The sequence below is a fragment of the Lonchura striata genome, chromosome 11 (assembly GCF_050655825.1).
Source record: "Lonchura striata isolate lonStrDom1 chromosome 11, ASM5065582v1, whole genome shotgun sequence".
NCBI lineage: Eukaryota > Metazoa > Chordata > Aves > Passeriformes > Estrildidae > Lonchura > Lonchura striata.
In genome coordinates, this window is record NC_140713.1 from 8,381,540 (window position 1) to 8,405,850 (window position 24,311).

Sequence of the window (24,311 nt, forward strand, 5' to 3'; positions counted from 1 at the left end):
GCATGGATTTCCCCATGCACTCCCCATTCCATCTGCATTTGCTTTGTGCCAAACTCGTGTTAATGGCAGAAAGCAGGCGGTGAGATCTGCCCTCCAAGTGCTCGTGCCAAGGCAACTTTCAGCACTCCTGTGGGTCAAACCAGTAGGGCTGTTGCAAACAAAAGCACCTGTGAGGGTTGTGCAGCCCCAGAGCCTGTGGTCTCTGTAGCATTGCAGAATATCTCTGGAGACCACCTGCAGAGGAAGGTTGTTTCATTCGTGGAGGTCACACAGGGGGACAAGTCACAGGGCTGGAGCTGCAGCTGCTCCTCTGGCAGGAGGAGCAGCCAGGAAGGGTGCGTGGCTTAGGGCTGAGTGGGATGTGCTCCCTGCTGGATGGGGCATCTGGGAGAGGCTTGAAAAAAGCTTTGAAAGGAGAGTTGATCTTCTCTGTCTTGGGTGGGTTCAACTTCTGGAGCTGGTTAAAACCAAGCCTGACACTGTGGACTTGTTTGTATTTGTGGATAAAGCACCAGGTGTTGTGTGAGAGTTCAGGCTCAGCCTCCTGGGCTGAGGAGGAGCGGGGTGAATTTTCCTCTTCCTGCTTTTCCAGCTGTTTAGGGGATAAATGTTACCCCAAAATGGAGGATTGCCAGGGCAATCCTGACTCCACAATGGAATTCTGCTTCCAGCCTCTGCAGGGATCAATGCACCTTGGCTGGGTGGTCGTGGTGTGTAAAGGATGGGTTTCACATGCTCCTACCAAGGCCAGACCTGCAGAGCTGTGTCTGTACAGCAGTGCTGGTGCAAGGCCTTTCCTCCCTCCCCGGGACACCTGCAGCTCTCTTGCCCCATCTGTAAAGGGAGGTCTGTGAGAAAGCAGAGGACCAGACCGCTCAGGAAGGCCATGCCATGCCCAGAGGGCATGTCTTGCAGGTTTTGTTCTGCTTCCTGCTTTCCTGCTCTGCTCTAACCATGTAGAGGTGTCTTTTCCAAAGCAGAGGGCACTGGGGCAGCTGTCTACAACTGATGATCAGTGGGAAGCGAGGGCCTCAGGCCTTAAGGGGATGTTGAGAAGCGCTGATGGCCCCTTGGGAAAGGAGACTTTGAGGTTTTGCTCAGCTGGCTTTGTAGTTATTCTTCAGGCTGTCAGCAGTGTCCTCCAGCTGTGTGGCTGCTAGGCTGGGATTTGAGCAGTCCTGCCTTCCTCCGGCCTTGAGCCTTTGTGCAGACCCAGCTCCACTGTTGGGGAGCCAGTGGAGAGGAAATAGCTTCCCTTGGCAGGCACTCCAAAGAGAGCTGGCAGGGGGAATGACCTTCCCCTGAGGAGGAGCATCCCTTGGGTTGAGCAAAACGGGGCTAATGATCTGAGTCTGTTGAAGGAAGGTAAAATACAGGTTGTATAAGTTCTTGGGGAGCTGCTGTGCTGGATACCATAGCTTACATTTAGGGAAATTAAATGTTTGTGGTTTTTACACTCATCTCCTTAGCCTTCCTATTTCCTGCACCTCACAGCAGAGCGGGGTCCACGGCTTCCATCTAAGTTTGTGTTTGGCTTGTCTTACAGGCTGGGAAACGCTCCTGCTGGAGGGTTGAGCCCAGTGAAGGAGTGGTCCCCCCTAATGCTGAGCTGCCCGTGCATGTCATCGCACACCTGAAAGACACACTGAAATTCCAGGGGGAGGTGGCGGTGTCCATTGAGAACAGCAACACGACCATCATCTCTCTCCAGGCTGTGGGCACTGGCATCCCAATTCGCTTTGACAATCTCCCTCCGGTGGTCGATTTCAAGTCCCACTTCAGGTAGGAGACTAGAAACTTCCATTTCTCCTGTTCATTCATCAAACAACAATTTTTCCATAGTTCTTCAGATCTTCTTCAGTACTCAAAATCCTAGCTCTGTTTGCGTGAAGGCACAGGAATTCCTTCAGAAATGTGTCATCTGAGAGTTGCTAGATATCCTGGCAAGCCACAGAAATGGAAAAGCTGGAAGACCTGGCAGGGCTGAAGCTTTGAGCCTGGGCAACCTTTTGGGCAGAGGTTTGATTGCAGAGTGTGCAGTCAGGGAATGCCATCATGGTGAAGCTGAATCTGAGTGATGCCAGGGAAATAACAGCTCCCATGACATTTTCCATCTGCGCTTCTCTTCTAGCTTCACTCCCTGCCATTTCCATTTCAAAGTGACAAACACAGGACGACGCATGTATCGGCTCCGCTGGAGAACAGAAAGTTTCCGCACCTTCCGGCGCAGGACTCGTGCCCCTGCCCGCGGTGGCAGCAAAAGGAAAGGTGCTTCCCAGATCCCCAGACCTGGCAGCCCCGTGTTTAAGGTCCGGCCGCTGCAGGTGGACCTGAGGCCAGGCCAGACTGTGGAGATGGTGCTGGAAGGCTGCTCCAGCACAGTCCAGGTGAGGCCCCTGACATGAGCTGAGCTTTCCCTATCCGATCCCTTCCACTGCAGCTTCTTCTGCAGCCCCTTGACATTTGCCTGGGAAAAGGAGCAAGTGACTTCCAGAAACTGTTTTAAGGCCAGTTGCTTTCCTTGCTGGCCACCATCAGTTCCTAAGGCTCTTTTCTGTTTCCCTAGCTACCATAAACCCAACTTGCTGATCCAAAATACAAGCTGAAGGAAGTATTGCTCCTTTGGCAGGCAGGGGTTACTGGCGTCATGTGCTGAGGCAGAAAGCAAGAGCAGGGGAAAGAACTTAGACTAGAAGGCCAGGCAGGAAGCAAATGAAACTACTCTCAAGTGGTTTTTCCGAGGGAAGCAGGGAGTAAAACAAAAGCCCTGTGAATGGCAGCAGTGTCTGGGAGCAGCATTGCTTTTCCTCTGAAGACAAACATGGGCAGAGGGCAGGTCTAGCTGGAGGAGGAAAACACAGTGTACAAACACAGCTGTAATGATCAGTGCGATGTCCATCCGGGCAGGAAACTGTTCCCAGGGATCATTAGAATTGACAAATTGACTTTGGTCAACTTTTCTCTTACTGCTTGCCCCAGTCTCTCAGCCAGCCCTGGTGTCCCAGGGGCAGCCAGGTTTTGCAGCACCCCTGGAGAGCAACTCAGAGGGGGAGATTTTAGCAGTCTGGGAGTGTTCTCCTAGCTGGACCTTTCTTTCCAGGGGAAAGGAAACTCTGCAGAGAAGCTGCCAGCTATGTCTGGTATGCATTCTCTGGCTCCAGGAGCCCTGGGCACAGATATTTAGACTAAATGGGTGGCAGCACAGAAAGAAAAGGAGACCTTTTGAGGAGAGTGGAGACTGATGACAGTCCCTAATAATAAGTGACAGGAATATGGCCCATGGGTGGGTGTCAAGCCAGTGTGGCCTGTTGGGCCTGCCAGCATGCACTGGGTGACAAGTGAATCGTGCATGCAGGAGGTGAAGGAGCAGCTGCTGTGTCACAATCTGGTGCGGAAGGAGGAAAAGGAACAGATCGCAGAAGTGGATGTCACCTGCAAGTTCATTTGCCCTGCTCTGCAAATGTCTTCCACAGCAATCGCTTTCTGTGTGGAAAAGGTAAGTCTCTGGATTGCATCCTGGCATTTAAGGGTGTAACTCTTCAACTGGGAGGAAGGAAATAGAAATAGATGCACTTCTGGGGTTGAAAAATGTGCAATGCATGGGAAGGGGAAGGAGGTCTATGGCCACTTGAGGTTGTTTTCCCTTGACTCCTGTTTCTGTAGAAACCCAGTGATGTCCTGACGCTGCAGTACCAGCCTTTGTATTTAAAAAACACCTGCTCCCTGCCATTCAGCATTGTGCTGGACTTGGAGCAGCCATTCCTGATCTGCAGTGTGGACCAGCAGCCCCTCCCTGCAGATCCCAAGGTGAGCCTCTGTGGGCTTCTTCTGTGGGCTTGGAGGAGGAGGGATGTGGTGGTGCGCTTCTGCTGGGAGGTGCTCGAGCTGAGGTTTATTCGGTAGTGTCAGCAGTGGATTGGCCTGAGCTGCAGCAGGAGAGCTGCTGAAGAAATCAAAATCTTACCTGAATTGGTAACATCCATGCTGGCTCTAAAACATGAGGAGAGGGGAGCAGGCAAGCAGATGGAGGCAAGCCATGCAGTAAAGGGGTCTCCTGGAAAGCATGCCAGCTCTCCAGCAGCTATCCCCTTGTATTGCTGCTGAGCACAGAAACGTGAGCCCGAGGGAATCTCAGAGCAGAGCATGGTGGCTGCAGACAGATCCTCACTGTAAAGAAATGAGGGTGAACTGAGAAACCCAGGCTGGGATCACACTTGGAACGTTTACTGTTTCCTGCTGTCAGAGCTTGGGACGTCATCCCACGGGTGATTAATTACTACTCATGTCCCTGCAGCCCATGAGACTGGATGTAGGGGAGGAACTTCATCTCTGCATCCAGTTTAACCCAGCTCAGGAGAACAATCGGAATAGCTGGGTGGCAGAGAAGGTTCTCAGGATTCGCTTCTTGGAGCATCCTCGTGAGGAGCAGATCACTGTTCGGGGAGAAGTCCACTTCCCGAACCTCCATCTCCAGGCCGAGGCCGTGGACTTTGGCTGCATCATAAATGACACAGAGCAAGCGCTCTTTATGGAAATGACCAACTGCAGCCCAATTCCCGTCCAGTACCACTGGTCATTCCTGACAGACCGCCAGGTGAACACCATAAGGTACGTGCATCATCCCTGTGCTGCTCCGGGTGTGGACCTGCTCCAGCCTGGTTTTGGAGTGGCTGTTCCTGAGCTCAGCACACAGCACCCAGCCAGGGGCCGCGCCGCAGTGAGGAGCTGCTCTTGCAGGCACCTCTCTCTCCCACTACAGCTCCACAACCATAGGTACGTTATTTTCCAGGTTCATCCCTTCACCACCTACATTCAAACCCAAGAAGAAGGCAGTGTTTCCAAGGAGATACTCCAGGCCCAAAAGTGTGGAGGAGCCAACCGAAACCCTGGAAAGGATGCAGGATTCTGCCCAGCAGCCAGCAGATGCAGAGGATTCCCTGGAAGCAGAGGTGGATTTTCTTGTGCACCTACCACTTGCATTGCCTCCTCAACTTCCCACCAAAAAGTCATAGTCGTGCCAACGTCCCTTTTGCTGCCCTTCTGTGCTGTGCCCTGAGAGTGGCAGCTGGACGTGGAGTGTCTGGGGAGGGAGAAATAGGAAAGTTTTGCTCAGAGAAGCTGGCTCAGGTCCTCCAGACCTATGCTGAGTTTGGGATTTTTGGCTTATTTCCTTTACAATGTAAAATGAGGTCTTCATCTGCACCATGATGAGAAGGCTTCCAGCTTCCTATGTGTGTCAGTCCATGAAGAGTCCTGATCTCCATGTACCCCCTTCCCAGCCCTGCTAGAGCGCTCACATCTCTGCCTTCACCCAAAAGCTGGTATTGCAGTGACAGCTCCAGAGCTGTCTTTTCTAAAGCAAGGCTTTGCAAAGTCAATGTCTCTTCCTCCAAACAAGGAAAAAGGCCTTTGATCTGCCAACTTGCCTGGTGAGCATTACTTTGGAGTGGGAAGTGGCCCCTTGTTCTGCATTGGGGGAACAGAGGCTGCTCATGAGGCAATAAAAGAAAAGATGTAAGGAAGCAGAAGAGTTTCTCAAAGGCCCAGTGTTGGCATTAAGGAGAAGGGTTGTACCTGCTCCCACACAAACAGCAGTTGTTTCAACACTGCACAGGTTTTCTGAATCAGGAGAAACAAAGCCCTATAGATGCAACAGACAGGGTGGCTGAATGTTTTCAGATAGAAGCATAAAATCATCTTTATTTCCTGTTTGTTGCCGTGTATGCTCAAGTAAACCAGGGAAATTCAAGTGGCCATCCTGGAATCCTGGAATGGTTTGGCTTGGAAGGGACTTTCAGAGATTGTGTAGTTGCAGCCCTCCCTGCCTGAGTGCTGGGGCTCCCAGTTCCCTCACGCGAGTTTGATGTAGGAAGTGCAGATGGAGGCCAGGTCTCATCTGGGGGTGGGCCTGGAGCCACACTCATCTGATGGCCTGGACATTTTCACACTTGATTTGTGCCCAGGTCCCTTTTCAGCTGCTCCTGGTGTGCTGAGGTGGTGGAGCCTGCAGCAGAGTGATCGTGCTCAGACCAGCCAGCTGCTCACTGCAGCCCGTGGTGCTTGTTTTCCAGGTGCTGTCATCCCCTGCTGGGGAGTCTCGGAGGCTGGGGAGGATGAGGGGATTGAGTCAGTTCTCCAAGATGGAGCACCCCAAGGTGGGAATGCAGGAGGTAAGTGGGAATTTGTCTCACGTCCATGTTTCCAATGTGGGAAGCAGTTCTGTAGCCCCACTGCCACTGGAGGGGCCTCACATCTCCCCAAGCCCAGCACAAAGCTCTGCTGAAGCAAGTGGTCACTGGAGAGGCCACGTGGGACGTTTTGTAGGGCTGCCCCAGGATGCTCCCGATGCAGCACCTGTGGAGGGCATTGCTCCCATGTACCTCATCGGGTGGTTGACAGGACATTTTTGGAGGAACTTTGCTGTAGCAGCTTGAGAGAATGGCACGTAAATCAGAAAGAGGGGAAGAAGCCTCAGAAGTCAGATGAGCCTTCCCCCTGCTCCAAGGGCTCCCACCTCCAAGCCTCCTGTTTTTCTGAAGGCAGTGAGGAGTGTTTCCAGAGACAAGTTCTGTAGCAGAGAGAGCTCCTTGCTGCCGGGAGACATTCCAGTTGACTTCAATGTAGTGTATCCTCATGGATAAGTGATTTTGGGAGAAGATTTTCCCCATGGTCCCTCCACTGGTCAGTGGCATGGACACAGGATGAGATTAGGATGATTCTGGCTGTGTCTGGGGAATAGGCCCCTCCAGCTATGACTCCACTTTATTCCAAGACACAGCTGCTCTTCTGCATCCATTTCCACTCTCAACATCTCAATCTCTCCTCCAGGTTTTTGATGTGCTGCCGGTGTGGGGTGAGCTGGAGCCAGGAGAGAGCGAGCTGGTCACCTTCACCTTCTTTGGCCACGCCAACATCATCGCCCGTGTCAGGGCGCTGTGCCACGTGGAGGGAGGCCCCACCTACGAGGTGGTGGTGACTGGGCAGGCTTCATGCCCCAGCTTCCAACTGGACGTGGAGGAGATTGACTGGGGGCTGCAGGTACCACAGGCTTCCCCTGGCCCAGCTGCTTGTCTTGGCATCACAGCCACCTCCATGCCAGGCTCTCTCCCCTTCTCGGCTCCTTTGCTGGCTCTGGGGCTTAGGATACAACCCTGGAGAGATATGTCCAGCATCCAAGCTGGTTTGTAATGGCCATCTCCACCCCTCCCCTCCCTTTCCCCCTGGCCGAGGGACAGGACACCGTGCTCTTCAAGGCACCTAACACTGCCTCCTGGGGAACACAAGGGTCCCAGTGAAGATGTCTGGAGGGACATGTCCCTGAGATATCCCTCCCCTGACCTGCTCCTAAGGCTTGGGCCCCATAGGGATGCTCTTATCTAATGGTCTTGCTTGATGCACCAAATCATCCAGGGAGGAAGTTGAGCTTTCAGTCACTTCATTAGCTGAAAACAATGTCCCAGAATAATCCCCACTTGACTCCTTTTCAGTTCAAAGTCCACAGATTCTTCCAGTTTCTGGCACTGCCTGTGTTGTCCTGTGTGTCTCTCTTGTCACCTATATGTTTCTTGCCAATATTTGCCTTTTCTTCTGGAATGCCTCCCTTGGAAATGCACGAAATTTAGATACAATTCAATGGGGACAAAGTTGTAGAAGCAAAAGAAAACTGTTCATTAGGAACAATTTAGCTGAGCCGGGTGTGCGTCTCCCTCCCCGAGAGCTGAGCAAGCACACCCTGCAACAAAATGGCAATCTTTCTATCCCCTTTCTCCTCGGCCAGGGTGCTCCCTGTTCCCTTTCCCTTTGGATGGGTACTTGGGAACTTCCAGCCTCTCCAACACCAACTTTCTGTCCCCTCCCTCTCCTCCTACTTACTTCCTTTTGGTGATGTCTTCAACCCCGTCCCTCTGCCAGCTCAGAGCAACACCAACAAACCAACCTAAAGAAATCGAAACAACACAAACAGCAACACGTAGAAGCAGCGGCTTTCATTCTTTCACTTCATAACCTTTTGGGTTCATCTCACACACCTCAGTGCCACCTCCTCTGTTTCTCCTGGCTGTTGGGGGCACCTCAGAGTGCAGAGGACCTGGTCCCCTGGTTCATTTATTACTGGCCCTTACATGCTTTTACCCCTTCTCTGTACTTGTGGGGTTGCATTGTGGCTGTGTGCTTTCAAGGCCAAGAAAGAGGAAGGCGACTGCCAGCATCAGGCCTGTGTCTGTAACTTCCCACTCCTCTGTCCTCTCTCCAGGTGTTTGACAAAGTCCTCAAAGCAGAGGTCACCCTGCGGAACACCGGGGTACTTGAATTTGCCTACGCGGTGCCAAACTCTGGCGCTGGCACTGCAGCAAAGCCTCTGCCTGGTGTGCCCGTGGTCGTGCCCTACACAGTGAGTAGCACAAGTCATCGGCTCTGCCCTGTGTCAGGTGGCCCAGGAGAGGGTTAAAGGAAAAAAGGGGGAAAAAAGAGAGAAAAAAGTGGGGGGGGAAGCCCCAGTCCCAGCCCTGAGAGACAGGGCAGTAAGCAGTTGCTGCTGGGGCAGAGGCCAAGCAAGTGCTCATATAATAGACTCCCCCATGGCCTTGGCTGGCAGGTAGCCCATGCCAGAGGCACAAGTGCTCAGCTCTCTGGCTGTGCTGATAGTGGAGTTGGGTGCTAGCTCTTCTGAGGATCACTTTCTTCCTTGTCCCTGCCTCCCTGCTGCCAGCACCAAGAAGCATTTGCATCTTCCTTGCTTGGGCTTGAAGCTGCTTTGCCAGAAGATGCAGGGCGTCTGTGCCCTCTTCCAGCTTTGCTTCTCTGCAGGAGCTTTGTGGGGCAGTGAGGGGAGCAGGGAGGAGCAGGGCTGTAAGAGCACAGAGAAGAGGTGTCAGCATGCCACCATCCCAGCTCTCAGTCCTGCTGGCTGTCTTGGAGCTCTGGCAGTATTGCTGCCTTTGGCGCTCTCGGGAATGGGAAGGGGGCTGCGGTGCCGGGTTTCTTCAGCCCGGCTGGCTCCCGACACCGAGGGCGAGAGCGGCTGCCCCCCGACAGCTGCTGGAGCCGGGCTGGGCTGGGGGCACAGCTGCTCTGCGGCACGGCTGGGCTGTGCCCAGGGCAGGGACAGGGACAGGGAGCGCTCTGCTGTGTGTTTGCAAAGGTGTTTATTCCAGGAGGGGCAGGGACACAAAGACACGGAACAAAGCCCTCCATCGACTTCTGTATGGGGAGGTCTTAGGGGCGGCTACAATCTTTAATCCATTGGGAGGAACTGGGGGTGGAACACGAGGCGGGAATACAATGTTTAAACCAATAGGGGATTACAGGGGAGGAGAACAGCTTAAACCAGTGGGGCCTCAAAGGGTACAAAATGGATAGGGAAGTTTCTAGAGAAAGGGGCAGGCATGGGAAGGGATTGGCATTCATGGGAGCAGGAACAGGGAACAAAAGGACAGGCCTTAGGGGAGATGGATAACTAGGGCAAAACTGACAATACAGGGGGAAAGGAACAATCCATTGAGAATAAGCTATGACATAACAATACAAAATGGTTGGGGGGGGGGATTATAAAACTGACTCCTAGGGTGGAATTACAATCAAAACCACGCACTGCAACCAAGGGGAAGCCAAAAGGCTTTCCCATTATTTTGTGTGTGTCTCGTGCAAGGGGTGACACGCTGGTGCCCTCCTCCTGCGGGCATCTGCAGACACAGCTCTGCTGGGCCGTGCACTCAGCTGCTGGAGCAGCATCCTGGCGCTGGAAGCTTGGCCGGGCTCCCTTTGGCTGCAGCCAGTTGTGTGCTGGAGTAACTCAGGAGACCCAGGGCAGGGCTTGTCCTGCTCAGCCGCTTCTCCCTGCATGGGGAACAGGAATGGGGAGCCGAGGATCCGGCCCGGTGTGCAGGGCTGAGCCAAGGAAAGCTGCAGCCGTGTCCTGTCACCCAGAGCCGTGTTTCCCTTCAACCTTGCTGCTGTGAGCCCAGCCTGGGGCTTGAACAGCATTTCTGAAAGCCCAAAGAGGAGGATGGCCCTTCCTGCCATCACTCCATCCCCAGAACTCATCCTAGTCTCTGCTCCTGCATTTCCAGAGCTGTATGTGTGCAGGAAACCATGAGTCAGGGTGGTGTAACCGCAGAGGCAGAAGGTGTTTTTGTTGGGATCATGAATAAGGGGTCAGGCCCTTGGGCACCAGCCGGAATTGCTGATGTGCTGTGCCAGGAGCTCCTGGCCCTCCTGAGAGTGCAGGCACTTGACTCCTCTTCCACAGAGCCTGGCAAAGAGGTTTTATTTTTTGGGCATGGCCCTTGCTGGCAGAGGGCATATGCCACGACCAGCAGAGCTGTGCTCACCATCAGGCTGTGCTGGGGCTGCAGCCTTGTGAGAGCTCAGGAGGACTCACTGCACCCCAGGGTTGGAGGCACAAGCTTTTGGGCACAAGGGAGCTAGAAAGTGACGTGCTCTGATGGTTTCTTCTAGATGAGAAGCTGTCTTAGCCTGTCTGTCACCTGAGCCATCCCACATCAAGCCTTTGATGCAGTCCCTTCCTCCTCTCCTGTCCCTGCAGGGCTGCATTGCACCTGGCGAGAAGCAAGTGTTGAAAATCTATTATCTGCCAGGAAAGCTAGGTGTCTTCTGCAAGACTTTCCAGGTCCAAGTGGCCTATCTGGAACCAGCAGAAATCTTCCTGAAGGGAGAGGGAACACTCCCTGGAGTTACCGAGGACCAACCCAGGATGTTGAAAGGTGAGCACAGTCTGTGGTCTCCCAGGAAGATCCCCTGTTTTTCCCTCTACCATCGCACATCGGGCAGCTCACACCCATCTCCACAAGTCTGGAAGTTGCAGGGCTGCCAGACCAACACTTTGGCCTCTCTGGTTGCTTCCTTACTTTTGAGCAGTTGCATCCATTTAGGCTTTTCCCCAGGAACCATCCTGCAGATCTTGCCAGCACATTGTTGTAGGCCTGGAAAGGTGATGGCTAGGCAGAAAAGCTTGGGAAAGCTGCAAGAGAGGCTGGCAGGGCTTTTGGCAGGCTTGGTTGTGTGTGACTTTGCAGGGGATGACATGATACCCTGTGATGAGGAAGCTAAGTAAGAATGAACATGAGGATTCCAAGAGGAGCAGCAGCATCCATTGTTTCTGGGAGGGGCCAGTGTTGGGGAAGTGGGTCTTCTCAACTTAAATAGGATTGGTAATGTGCCATGTCTTTTATTTATGGAGAATTTTTTCCTTCAGAAGATGAGGGGGTAGTGCAAGAGGAAGAAAAAAAATGGAGGAAGAAGAAAGGGAAAGGGAGGAATCATCTCTCATCATCTCTGGTCACAGAGTCACTGTCACAGCTGAACAACAGGTTAGTGTCCAACATCTCTCCAGGGTCTCTTCAGCTGAAAGGCTTCCCAGCAGCATGCTGGCTCTGGTGGGAGAGGTGGGAGGGTTATTATCACTTGGGAAATTGGAGGAGTAGCAGCTGTGCTCTCTCCCAAAGTTGCCCTTGCTTGTGGCCAGCCCATCCTCCGTCCTTTGAGCTCTCAGACAGACACTGCCATAATCAGATGATAAGATTTCTGGGCCACTTGCTGAATTTGGAGAGCTTGTGGGGTGTTTTCTGTTGTGACTGAGAGAGATATTCGTATTTAAGCATTTATACCTATAAAGTCAGCAGAATATTCAGAGTCAGTGAAGGGCCAAGCACCAGCAAACTCTTCTTCACTTGCTGTGTAAATGCAAAAAGAGCAACTGAACTGGTGAACATTGTGATCCCCAAATGGCCTTATTCATGATAGCCCTCATGTACTTTGTTGATTGGTGCCTGATTCCACAAAGCATTTCTCTCCTGTTCTGGAATACAGAGGTTAAGCAGAAAAAATTATTATTAAAAAAAAATAAAAAGCCAATTTTTATACCTGTATGATGGGAATGACATGAATGAATGATTGACATGGTTTCTTCTGCAGTGCTACTGCCAACCTTGCGATTTCAGCTGAGGATAAAGAAATTGAATCATCCATCTATTCTCCAGAAGACAAACCTTGAGAAGTTCAAGGGAAACTGGAAAGCTCTTTGAAGAACCTACTGAGCCATAAGAACCTCGAGGATCATCTTTGACACATCTTGTTTACCAATAAAGCAGGGAGAATAATATCCTGTGTGAAGAAATCTGTGAATGCTGAGCTCTCTGCCCAGGCAAGGGGCACATTCCATGAGATCCTGTGCAGTCTTCCTCTTCTCCCAGATGAAGCTTTTCAGGATAGAGAACTGGATTCTGTCCACCTCTGTGAAGCACCTGGAGCATTTATAGCCTGCCCTAAGCACTGCTTGAAGTCCCACCACATCCCTTGCCACGGGAATTGGACAGCTAATACTCTAAACCCTTATCATGAAACCAGAGACGCCCTTCTGATGATCATGGGTGATGCTCTGACAGTGAACATGTTACCTTGGTGGTACTTTGGCCAGATAACACTGGGGATTGGAGTGGCACTTGTAGGGAGAAGACTCTTGGTCAGGTGTGAGAGGCATGACACTGATGATGTGGATCATTATGAATAAACTTACTGCTAATAGAGGATCTCAATCTTGTCACTGCAGTATAAAATAGAGCAGGTTTGGCTGGAAACCCACAGGTTTACAGTCTTTGGCAGTGCAGAACCCACAGAGACAAAGCAACAAGGCTCCTCTGGAGCTGCTTCAGGATTTTATCTGGGGACACGACTGGATCTTAGTTGGATCTGCACTCAGAGGCACCAGGAAGCTGCTGGGGCATGCAAGGAGCTCCAGTGACCCAGGGAGAGGGTGGCAGGAGCCTTCCAGCACTCGGCTCCTTGCCGGGTGCAAGGGAAGCCTGCAAGGCTGGGATGGATGCTGCAGCTCTGCCTCTACCTTCTGGACACTTTCCCATCCAGAATGGGATTTCAAACTGCTGAAGAGCAGCCTCTCTGAGGTGCATTCCCAAAGGCAAAGGTACTCTAAAGTGAAAATCACTGCTCTAACTTGTGCCACTTTGCTTCTGAGTTTAACAAGAGGAGCATCCCCAGGAGCGCCCATTTTTGCAGCTCTCTGGCTCCCAACTAACTGCAGACATGCCAGCTGAGCCAAGGAATTGGGATTTCTAGTTGTGATCACAAACTTGCCAGATTGTGCCATCATGGTAATTGATTTCTTGACTTAAATTTATACTGCTCTATCTTGTCTTCAGGTTACAGTGTGTGTGACATGGAGCTTCAGTCCTTAAATGCTCAGAGGCTCTTCCTGTGTATTGTCAGTCTCTTAGAATTTTTCATTGGCTTTTTTTATAGGTTCTGAACTCCTCTGCATTGTCCCATGTTTGGTGGGTTGAAATGCCAGCTCTTGTGCATGAGCCAGAAGAGTGCTTCCAGCCTGAAGCTGAACTCACTAATTGAGCTGTGGTGACCTGCTATGAACAGGTAATTCTTTCTCCTCGTCCCCCCTCCTCCCCTTAAAACTACATTATTTACATTCCACTCTCTAAATTGACTGAACAGAGTTTGACTTTTTCTGTGCATAAAGTTTAATGATTTGTGTAGTGTTATCATGTTATAAATGAATGCTCTAATTTATTAATTAACGAAAATTTATCAAATGTTCCAAATATAAATTTAGAAGATAACAGCGAAAAGACACTATCAAAAAAAAAAAAAAAAAAAAGAAAAAGGGCCAGTGCTGAGCCCGGGATCAGCACTGGGTGAGACACACATTTGACTGCTGCAGCAGAGGGTCCCCCTATGTTCACACCGTCCTGCTCAAGCGGTGTTTATACAGTTTATTTTGTTCAAGGCAGGGATTTCCGAGATTGGGGATCGGGCTTTTCTTTCCATTCAAAGTCTCACATATTCATAGAGTCTCTTTTCTCTGGCTGAGTTGAACAAAACTGTGTCTGGGAAGTGATGTATGCCAGTCAGAGGATTACTGGAACTTGACATTGAGATGTGTCTTCTTGATGGCTCTGGCTATCTCAATCTGAGATATTTATCAAGTATTCATCTCATGGGTGTTCCTCGGATTACCTTGGAGAAGCACCCATCTCCAAGCTGGCCACGTCCATTCGTTTAGAAATTAGGTAATTTTCTCCCTGCTGCCAGCTTTGGTTTCAAAATTCTGTGAAGCAACTTTCCCGTTCTGGCTTGAGTGCTTAAGAATACGTACAGGAATATGTCTTATCAATGTAACATATTTCATACAACTATTTCTCACAAGCATGAATTATCTAAAATACACGTAACAATCAGGTGCCAATAACAACGTCTATGCTGTAGCAGTTTAGATGAAGTAGTTGTCATGACAACTCAATTAACTAAATCAACATATCTCTAAGCAGGTGCAGCTCATGTGCTCTGCATCACCTTTACTTCCACACAGATCATATCATGTGCCAATGAGTCTGCCCCTCAGCTCTCTGCCTCTCCTCCCCTCTCAGCCAGGAAGATGAGGTACAAGGCAGTACTGCTCACTCTCAGCTGGGATCTGGCACATGTGGAGATGATTCTGGCAGTGCAGAAATCTAGATCAAGCCATTGTCACCTTCCTCTTCCTCCCTCCCACTCCTCCCCATTCTTCACTTGAGGTCACCTTTCAGGAACTGTGTGCTAGGTCTGCTCTAATTAAAGGAGAGTTTGTAGATAAAGACATATAGATCTGCTTGCCCATAAAATGTGTTTTTATACAAAGAACTAGGACAATCAAATAAGACAGCCAGCCTGAGGTTGTCTTGAGATCAGCAGGTTTTGGTGATGCATGTAGCTTCACTCACCCAAGAGCTGTGGAGCAGCTGACAACTCAAAGTCAATGCTTAGGTCACAACCGAGTTCTAATTGCCTTCACTGTTCCAATACCTCCCTCAAAACACAAACCACCAAGGAACAGAAGAGACAAAAAAGGAGGGTTCCTTGTTAGAAAGTTGTTGAGGTTACTGACCTAGAACAGAGGCTGGACAGAGTTACAGAATAAAGCAGGGATTTGCTAAAATGCCTCAATGGATCCACCTTGGGCAGCACAAGAGCCCAGCCAGGCCCACACCCAAGATGGACCCAGAACGGTCCCAGAATGGACGACCGCTCACAAGGTCTCTCACTTTGATCAGTTCTGGCCCATCTGCACCTTGGAGTGAATTGTCCAATTCCAGCTTTGGCTTATCAAGTCCCACCCTTCTTGTCTTTCTCTCTTCAGCCCACCATTGTTTGTGCTCTTGGGTCTGAGATTTGGATCATTTGTCCTTGGTCCCCAGCTAGAGAAGAAATTGTTTTGTCTGCCTTCTCTGTGAAGAGCTCACCATCCCCTAATATGAAGCCCAGACCTACATACTAAAGCAGCACAGAATCTGAAAAATATAAGCTAAAACCTGAGGCATCACTGCACTGCATTAGATGCAACCAGTAATGAATATTTAGTCCATGGGACCAAATTAAAAGTGGTCTGAAATAAGCCTTGAAATTCCCCTGATGTGGGTAAGCTCTTAGCGCCAACCATTTGGCTTTGCAGAAGTGGTCTTGTGTCACACCATGTGATAATGTAGCTATAGAAAACCTGTGGCTACTGCTGTGCACCAAAAAGGGAAAGAAAATCTGAAAGCAGGAGTAAAAGTATAGAAAAAGTCAAAGGGTTGCAATAAAAGAGATACTGTTACATTGCATTAACGTAATTTTCAAGCAATGAACGCTGAGGGAAAAGATGAGAAATAAATTACTAAATATTTGTGACATAACATTCAAGGACTTGAAGACTTTTCTTGATGAATAACTTACATGAGTAGGATCATCCATGACTTTGGAACTGTATTAACTTTTGGAAATATGCAAAACATTGATTGTTTAGTGTTTGAGCAACCACATAGCTGCTGCACAGAAAGTGCCCAGGAGCTTCCTGACAGCTAAAAAATGGCAAAGTTGTTTTGTAGACCTAGAACTGCAACTGCTTTGTTTTTGTCATTGACTTGTAATTCACTAGTACCTGGAGACCATAAAAATGAAGATACAAGACTGTTTTATAAACACTACACAACCCCCATGCCACAGGGTATTTAGTGGCAGAGAGTTCCAGGTGAATTCATTGCAAATCCCAAATCTGCATTCACATGGGGCTCTGGGACTGATGGGCCACAGACATGACCTAAATGGAAAAGCAGGATACATGGGTCATCCACACATCAACATTGTCATTCTCAGTGAGAAGGTGCAGTTGTGGTTGAACTGTGGCCAAATTTTAGTCATAAAGCTTGTTGAGAATGATGCCAGAATAGAAGAATGGAGAGAATGGATCCAGAATAGAAAATCATTGGGAACTAGATGCTGAAAATGCTACTTTGTAGAATACAAACAAGGAAAAACAATAGCTTTGTTATCCAACAAATATTGCATTCCAGCTCTGATATAATCAAGTTTTATATTGATGCTGCAAACCTCACAGGCTGCTTCAAAAGAGGCCCATGCAAAACTCTTGCACTGCTCATCCGTTTTGCACCAGCAGATGGGAAAGCAGGAATTCCAAACAGGATTTCTCAGTGGAAAGACCTGTGTTGAAGTTAAGTAAGAAGAAAAGGACAGTGTTGCAGAAACGAGGAATTGTTCTATTTCTGCGTCTGGAATTTTCACCTGGACGTGCCTAAAATCCTTTGCTGTAAATGTTTGCAGCATTGGAGTATCACAAATGCTGCAGGCTTGCCAGTTGTTGATAAAAAGGAAGAATAGGACTGAGAACATGCTAATTGTAGTACTAGTGAAGAAATCAAGCAGTGAAAAAATTGGCTTTGACTTTGTGATGAATGATGAAGTCTTAAATACTGGCAGGATTACAAAAATAGTACAGCAAATTTGGTATATTGTTACAAATGTAATCTGTACGGCTAACTGATTGTATGTGACTTTATTTTATGAACAGAGTGTAAAAGCTATTAGGGGAAAAAAAAAAAAAAAAAAACGAGCATTTTAAAAACACCCAGAAAGGAAAAAAAGGATATAACCTTGTTTTTGCAAATAGTCCTTCTAGAAACATCTTTAAACATCTGTAATACGTGGATATGGAAATAACTTTTTTTTATTGTCCTATTCTGCCAAAAATCCCTCATATCTTTGCTAATAAATTTCACAAGAAACTTAAACATTATTTTATTCATGCTTTAGCCCTGAAAATAGGACATAAGCAGAATAGTCATTTTGCTGGTCCTCCTCACAAAAAATCATTGAATCCAATTTTTTTTCTTAATCTTAAATGAAAGGAAGAGATTTAGTTCTTAACTTACACAAAGTCTGAACAAATACTGTAATCAAGAAATTTGGTCTTGTTTTTCTCTCAGAAATCTTTGACTAGAGCATAGATTTAAACTTCAAGCATCTTGATGACATACTTAACATAAGTATTTGGTTTGTGGCTTGTTAGTCTTGTTTTGGCTTCAGAATTTTAAGATGTATTGCTTGAATGTGATCATCCATTACCTCTGGCCCATGGAAAAGCACTGTGGCTGAAGCAGTGAAAATTAAGATGCATGCAGTAAGAGCAAGAAGTAGATCCCAAATTCATAACAAATTAAGACTTGATTTGTATTGTTTACTGCTGTTTTGTGTAGGTTGTTGGTTGGTTGGTTTTTTGTTCTTTTTTTTTTTTTTTTTTTAACATCTAGTCTTTCAGCTTATGGTGCTGACATTCCTGGAGCTGTTTGTTCCTTGTCAGCATGGCCAAGGCACAGGTCCCTCTGGCTACCAGGGCAGGATGTCCAGCTCTGCAGGATGGTCAGCCAAGGTGCTCTGGGCTCCCTGAGCCCCAGAGCATCTCTGGCACATCTTGAGAAAAGCCTGGCTGAAATGCCAAGGGGGAAGCTCAGGACCTGAGAAAAGTCTGCAGAAGGCTCCAGTGGAGCAGCACTCCCCTGCACTGTACTTTGTCATGTGGGGGAAGAGAGAGCTCACCAGAAAGAGAAGAGCTTTGTCACATTTCAGGTGGGTACAGAATCCTCCCTGCCCCTGAGCCTGAGTGAAATCTCCCAGCAAGGTGTAAAACCCTACCTGAGACCTATGGGCTCCTGAAAAGGAAGCAGGAGTGCCCTTCCTAATGGAGACCCTGGGAGGCATTTCCCTGGTTTAGGGAGACACAAGAAGCTTCCCTCAAAGCTGTTAAAACCCCATTTGCTCCTTCCCCTGTTCCTATGTCTGTTCTTATGTCCCTGAGCCACTCCCTCCTTGTTCCCTGATTGGCCCTCATCTTTGTACTGCCCTGAGACCAGGTTCATGCCCCGACCCCTCTAGACAGGGCAGTGAGAGCTGAGATGTGTGTGCTGGGGGAACTCTGAACATCTCATGGCATGGCTGAATTAAACATCTGAGGATACCATGCAAAGGCCCTTTCTGCTTCTTTACCCTGGACCTTACTAGCACCAGTTCAAGCTGTGACACTTCCTTGGTTCTGTGCTCCTGAGCTGACTCTGGGTCCCCTCTCCATCCTCAGCTTACGAGCAGGAGCAGATCAATCTCTCTTTATGGATCCCCCGCTGACTCCTGAGGGTGCCTCTGCCACAGAGCCACTTGGGAATTCCATTCCCAGGCACCTTGAATGTTATCCTTGAGGATGGAAGGTGATCCAGGCAAGCTGTCAGTATGAATAAGAGATCATCAGTGAGCCTCAGCACCCTAAACCACATTGCTGAGCACAGTCCAGGCAAAGGAGAAGCTCCCAAAACACACTGGTGGTCAATACAGCCAGGACTCGGCCAGCATGGAGAGCTCATCCCTAGAGACTGGAGTTCTGTGTCTGGAGCACAAAGGAATGACGTCCTCTAGTAATGGATTCTTTGCTTCTTTTCTGCCAGGGTCAGGATTAAATGCATGAGATGGTATTTCTTGTTGGGACTCAGATGTTTCTTAGTTCTTACCTATGTTACAGTCTCACAAGCTGTGAGCTCTGCCCCATCTCTCTCTCTCTACAAGGCCTTTTCAGGATAAACTGTCCAATTAAGAAATGATACCTCCATTATTTTTACTTTTAACCCAATAACTAATCACCCATGCCCGAAATGGGGACTTTACTACCCAATTACACAAAACCACCCAAACCTGTAAAGAAGGTAAAGAAGAAGGACCAGCCTGCACCCTAAAACCTCCATCTTGCTTTATATCTATTGCTATATTCTAAACCCTTAAACTCTTTTCCACCAGATGATATTACACACTTCTAACTCCAGAGCTACAATCACAGCCTTAGGTCAAATGCAGTTTTCTCCTGGGAGTCAGTGCCTGTCAGCACAGAAAGTCTAAAATTCTCAGTAACCAGGGTTGCAACACTACAGGATTATGAGATTCCTATTGAAGAGCACTGGGAAAAACTGTGTGTGCTGCCAATGGCTCTGGCACAACTGGAATGTCTCATGTTCAGAACACAACGATCGTGCCACTGCTGATGATCTATAAGCTCACAGGCCACCTCACCAGCAGTGGCTGTGATGGGCATGTCAGTGCCAGACTGCTTTTGCCACAGATTTGTGGGATTTGTTATTTATGGGAAGCCCATTGACTGCTGGATGAGGATGGAGCCTGGAAACAAAAATCCAGTATCTCCCGGTGCTGTGAGCAGAGACACTGAACTGAAACAACTCCATGGTGCAGATCAGTGTCTGAGTATTTTACTTGATGTGGTTAGAAATGAAATAGGGGCTCTATAGTTAAATGTACTCATTCTGTCAAGACCACTCCAGCTTCAATTTTTCTTTCATGACTGTAAAAGATCCAATTTCCACTATGAAGTCTGGAAAATTATATCAACTATCAGGGTAGAGAATTAGACCTGATAGAAGCTTGGTGATCTGAAAAAGTATGGATGTATCCATTTTTCATTATAAGAAGATTTTAGCTTTCCATTGGGCTTATTAATTTTTGCACTTTTTGGATTGTATTGTACCCTTTTTTTAAATAAATAATGCTAAAAACAACACCTCTATTTCAAATGTTCATTTCTGTTGCATTTTTTAGCTTCCTGATGAATTTAATTTTTTTTAATAAAATGAACAAGAATATAAAGGATGGATAAATCCACAGTACCCCATACAGAAGCAAAGAAAAGAGTAAATACATTCATTGCTTTCCTCAGAAGAAATGTATTGTGCGGCTGCTGTGGAATACAATATTGAGATGAAAATGAAGCTGCAGTGGAAATGGAATGAGAAATAGGTATTTGCTTCTGGGTGAGCGCAACAAACCTATCAGCTACATGGTTAAAATCAGCAGCCCCATCTCCCCAGCGCCTGATGACTAAATAAACCATACGTAAAAGGACAGGGCAGTAAGACAGAAGGGAAGGAGGGAAATGAAGCTGCCAAATGAAAGAGAAGTGTTTCTGCAAAGGTCAGTAAGGGATAAGATTCATTTGGAGTAAGCCAATCCTACAGTGTAATTTGCAATATTTTCAAACACTTCAGAATAAGCATTCCTTGCTATTTTTAATATGGGCTTTGAGCCATGACTATCTAAATGGAGAGAGCAAGCATTAAAAGTTCATAGGGCTTGATATTGCCTGTGAAGAGGAAGCCCCTACAGAATTTTCTTTTATTAGTGACCTTTCTTAGCCTTGTAGCCAGTGCTGATGAAAGTATTGTGGCATATCTGTCAGCAGCAGGAATGCGTGGGGATTATTAGCAACTGCATTTAAAAGTCTAAGAGCCAAGAGGTAGAGCCACAAGCCTGGACTACTAATTCCCATTTTATTCAGTGTAATGAGTCAAAGGATGGATAATAGCTTACTTGTCTCCTTTTGTTGGTATGTTTATTTGTCCTTTTGCTCTTTTCTCTCACCGTGTAACTAAGACAGCAGAAAATAATACAAAATATGAGGTACTTACAAGCCTGGGTCAAATGGACTTCAGTGCAGAATATCCAAATTTGGCTGGTCAAACATAACTCCTACCCCTATAGACTAAGGACTTCATTGGAATATATAAGCTCAAGCTGCTTACAGGCAGATAGGGACTAAATACTGATGGGAAAAGTGCATCAGCAGAGGATGCCTTTTAGAGTTCTGTCTGTAGACATAGCCCATGTCTTTACTGAAGGATTTTATTTATCATGTGAGGAATCTTTTGTAGACATAACTTCCTTCCCAGCTGACTCAAATTCCTTCACTGAGAATATTCACAATTCAAATGGAGCTGTATAAGCAGCTGAGTCACACTGCATTATTTTATCCTGGGACTTAATAAATTCCTTATTAGTTTAAAAAACTGAACCCAAATAAGTTTTATGATGCCCAAAGCATTTTTTTTTCCATGACTCTGCTGTAATTACAGCAAAAGCCTGTTTTGGTCAATATTCAAATGAATGGATTTTCTTTAGTATAAATTCAAGGAAAACATTAATGACATTAACAATCTGGTTTGAATTAAACTCCACTTGGAAATGGAGAAATATTTATGAACAATATATTTTAACATTTATGATACTCCACTCATTGCTGCATTTCCAAAAGTTCTGAGACATGGTAGGCAAAATTAGCCAGAGATCTACTGCTGAGTTAGGAAAACAATCTGAGCACATTTCAAGTGATAGAATCACCTTGTTGAGGTAGAAAAGTCTTGGAAAGTTTTATCTTTCCTCCCTAGGACAGAAAAGTTCTTCTGCCTGCCACAGAACTAAAACCAGGGGAACATAAACCAGAGCTGAGAATTATTTTAAAGAACAAAAAGATGGTTACTACCCAAGACAAGCCTCAACTGTGAATGGTGAGATCACTAATAATGCTTTTGCAATTTTTTGCTAGAAAACCTTCCATGAGGCTGAACATGACAGTGTGGCAAAAGGATCTCAGAGTTTCAAGTAATCTTTAATGTCATCTTTTAAAATAACACAGATAAAACATAATCATAACTGTAACATTTTTGTGGACTCTAAATATCATGTACTCATAATTAATTAAACCAATTATTATGATGATTTAGCAAGGTATAGAGTAAAATGTTAATAAACATAATAGAAAATGTCTCTGAAGGTAATTAAAAAGCTCAGCCTTGTCTTCCAAAGTGCTTGTGTAAACAACTGACTGCTCTATTTCTGAAATCATTGTGCAGTTTAAAGCTGACATTCTTGCCTGGTTTAAAATTTGTATGAATGAATATATTTGCCTCTAAATATTTAGTAATAAGCCGTGGTAATTTAGCATGCTTTGCTTCTTGAGCACTTAATGAGTTTGGCATGTCTGTCTGTAAAACTTGCAACTCCCATGGAAAGTTGTATTTCATTGTATTCCTGTGGTTAAGTATTGTTTATTCTCTGTGCTCCAAGAGCCCCTGAAGCCTCTGGCTCAGAAGAAATGCTCGTGCACCCCACGGGGAGGTGTGATCAGTGCCTGGCATCCACCATCCCAGAGCAGAGCAGGCACCCCCAACAACCCTCCTGGCAGTTCCTGCAGACATGGAATCTCACTTCCTAAACCTGTCATTAGAATTAATAGAATAAATCCCTATTGTTTCTCTACTGAAGCAAAAAGGAGTTGAATCCAATTTTCCCAGTGCTTTCCAGCCCTGTGCATCACATGTATTATGCTATCTTAATATGGATTACTGTGATTTTTCTGCTCTTGCTAGAAAGAGCCATCTGTATTCCAGTTTTTCATCTGCTCCTATTGTTCCTGCTGTACTGTTCAGAGACACCCTTGTCAGTGCCTCAGGAAACTCCCTGTAAAGCACAGAATTAGTTACTCTGACTGACATTTTCAATGCAGGAAGTCCTGAATGCCTTAAGTAAATTTTATCCCGCTCTGACTGATAATGTAACACTTGTAGTGATATTTTCTTGTCACAAAGACTTTATTTCATGCCTTTGCTAATTTTTCTGCTGTGCTTTGTGGTTCTTTCATCACCTATTTCCTTTATTCTTCTATTTCTTTTTTTCTTTTGGACAATTTCATTTTGGCCTTGCCACTAGGTCTGGCCTCATAAACTGACATAATAAACTGTAAATTTAAGTCTCAGCTTAACTTTTCCCAAGATAGAGCTTTTTTGTTCAACAGTAATTGTTGCTTTCATAAATATTCTGGATTTAAACTGTTGCAGGACCATGAAAAATCAAGCAAGTCAATCTACATGAAGATGAACACCAAGCCAGAATTTTAACTAGGATTTAATGCATGTAAATTAATCAGCATGGAAACTGTTTGGGAATAGTAACAGAAATTTGGAGGCAGTATTGATGCAGCCCAGCCTGAAGAACTCAAAGTTGCAAATGTTTTCTATACCTCAAAAACTCATGGTAGAGCAGATTTGTCAAAAGACATCTGCAGTTCTGAACACATCTCAGTGATTGGAACAGTGGCCAATATCTTATTTTGCTCCCCAGAGCAGTTATCAGAAGCTTAAACTAGCTGATTTAAGTGCATCTAGCAATTACTGATATTCTTTGGTAAAGTTGATTAAGCCCACAAAAACATCCATGGTATAATGAGAAAAATAATTTTTATTTACTTAAAAAGAGCAAAGCTAACTTTTTGAGAAACACAAACCTCCACCAGGGCATACTTTTACAGATGACACAGAATGTTTTCCAACAGAGCCTTGCGCTACAGGTTCTATACCAAGACATTCAGTTGCATTTCAGTAAAAATAACCTGTTGACATGAGTTCACTGCAAGATTTTACAGAATAATTGTGACTACAGAACTTCTTCCTGATGAGTTTGTGATATAAATATATTTTCTTTCAAACAATAAATAAGAAAATACAATCATCAACTAGAAAACAACATATGGATACAATGAGAAGTGTGGGAACAGATTCCAACACTGATTAGTTATTTCTGAATAATTCGTTGTTCCATCATTAGTTTAAAAGAGGGTGAGAACTGATCAAATACTGTACAATATGAGAACATCTTGGGAAATACAGATCTACAGATCCATTTTTAATTTCAGAGATACCGTCATCTATTTTTATGTCAGTGTACTATATTGTTGATGTGAGGCTGCAAGAAAAAAAATGCTATTACAATTACTTGTTCATAGCATTTGCCTCAGTTATAAGAACTGATTTTCCTGTTTGACTTGTGATGTTAGAGTTCTCTGTGACTTGTTCAAGAAAGTCATCTCCAAATTTAAGAGAAAATTTGGCATTTCGAATGACAGTGAAAATAATGGAAAGCAACATAAGTTTCCCACATAATTTTGTGGATAATTATTTTTTTCAGTACTACTCCTGCCTATCTGAAGACTGTCCTAAATCTAGTTTCAGTGCTCTTAAATGATTCCTCAAGAGACAGGAGGATTCCAGGTGTAGTCTCCAGGTTTACCAGGGTACTGGGTGATTACAGCCACCACTGTCCAGGCCTGGCACAGGGACGTGGTGGAGTCACCATTC

At 46.5% G+C, this 24,311-nt stretch overlaps 1 protein-coding gene across 17 annotated transcripts in view; it reads left to right on the forward strand.

The window, feature by feature from the left end:
* The window catches only part of LOC144247093 (axonemal central pair apparatus protein HYDIN-like), a 39,687-nt gene extending 16,518 nt beyond the window's left edge, over positions 1-23,169 (forward strand). For 3 of the 17 annotated variants that reach the window (XM_085589164.1, XM_085589181.1, XM_085589182.1), the window contains 13 exons: positions 1,547-1,782; positions 2,132-2,387; positions 3,356-3,496; positions 3,664-3,807; positions 4,295-4,608; positions 4,790-4,949; positions 6,072-6,170; positions 6,829-7,038; positions 8,252-8,389; positions 10,544-10,721; positions 11,213-11,327; positions 11,932-12,937; positions 13,273-19,903. In XM_085589164.1, coding sequence (XP_085445290.1) covers positions 1,547-1,782; positions 2,132-2,387; positions 3,356-3,496; positions 3,664-3,807; positions 4,295-4,608; positions 4,790-4,949; positions 6,072-6,170; positions 6,829-7,038; positions 8,252-8,389; positions 10,544-10,721; positions 11,213-11,327; positions 11,932-12,010 — 2,070 coding nt within the window. In that variant the 3' untranslated portion in view covers positions 12,011-12,937; positions 13,273-19,903. Of the gene's footprint in view, positions 1-1,546; positions 1,783-2,131; positions 2,388-3,355; positions 3,497-3,663; positions 3,808-4,294; positions 4,609-4,789; positions 4,950-6,071; positions 6,171-6,828; positions 7,039-8,251; positions 8,390-10,543; positions 10,722-11,212; positions 11,328-11,931; positions 13,125-13,272; positions 19,904-21,566 lie in introns of those variants that run through there. The other 14 variants (XM_085589178.1, XM_085589176.1, XM_085589168.1 and 11 more) reach the window with 14 other exon arrangements.
* The last annotated feature ends 1,142 nt before the right edge of the window (positions 23,170-24,311 follow it).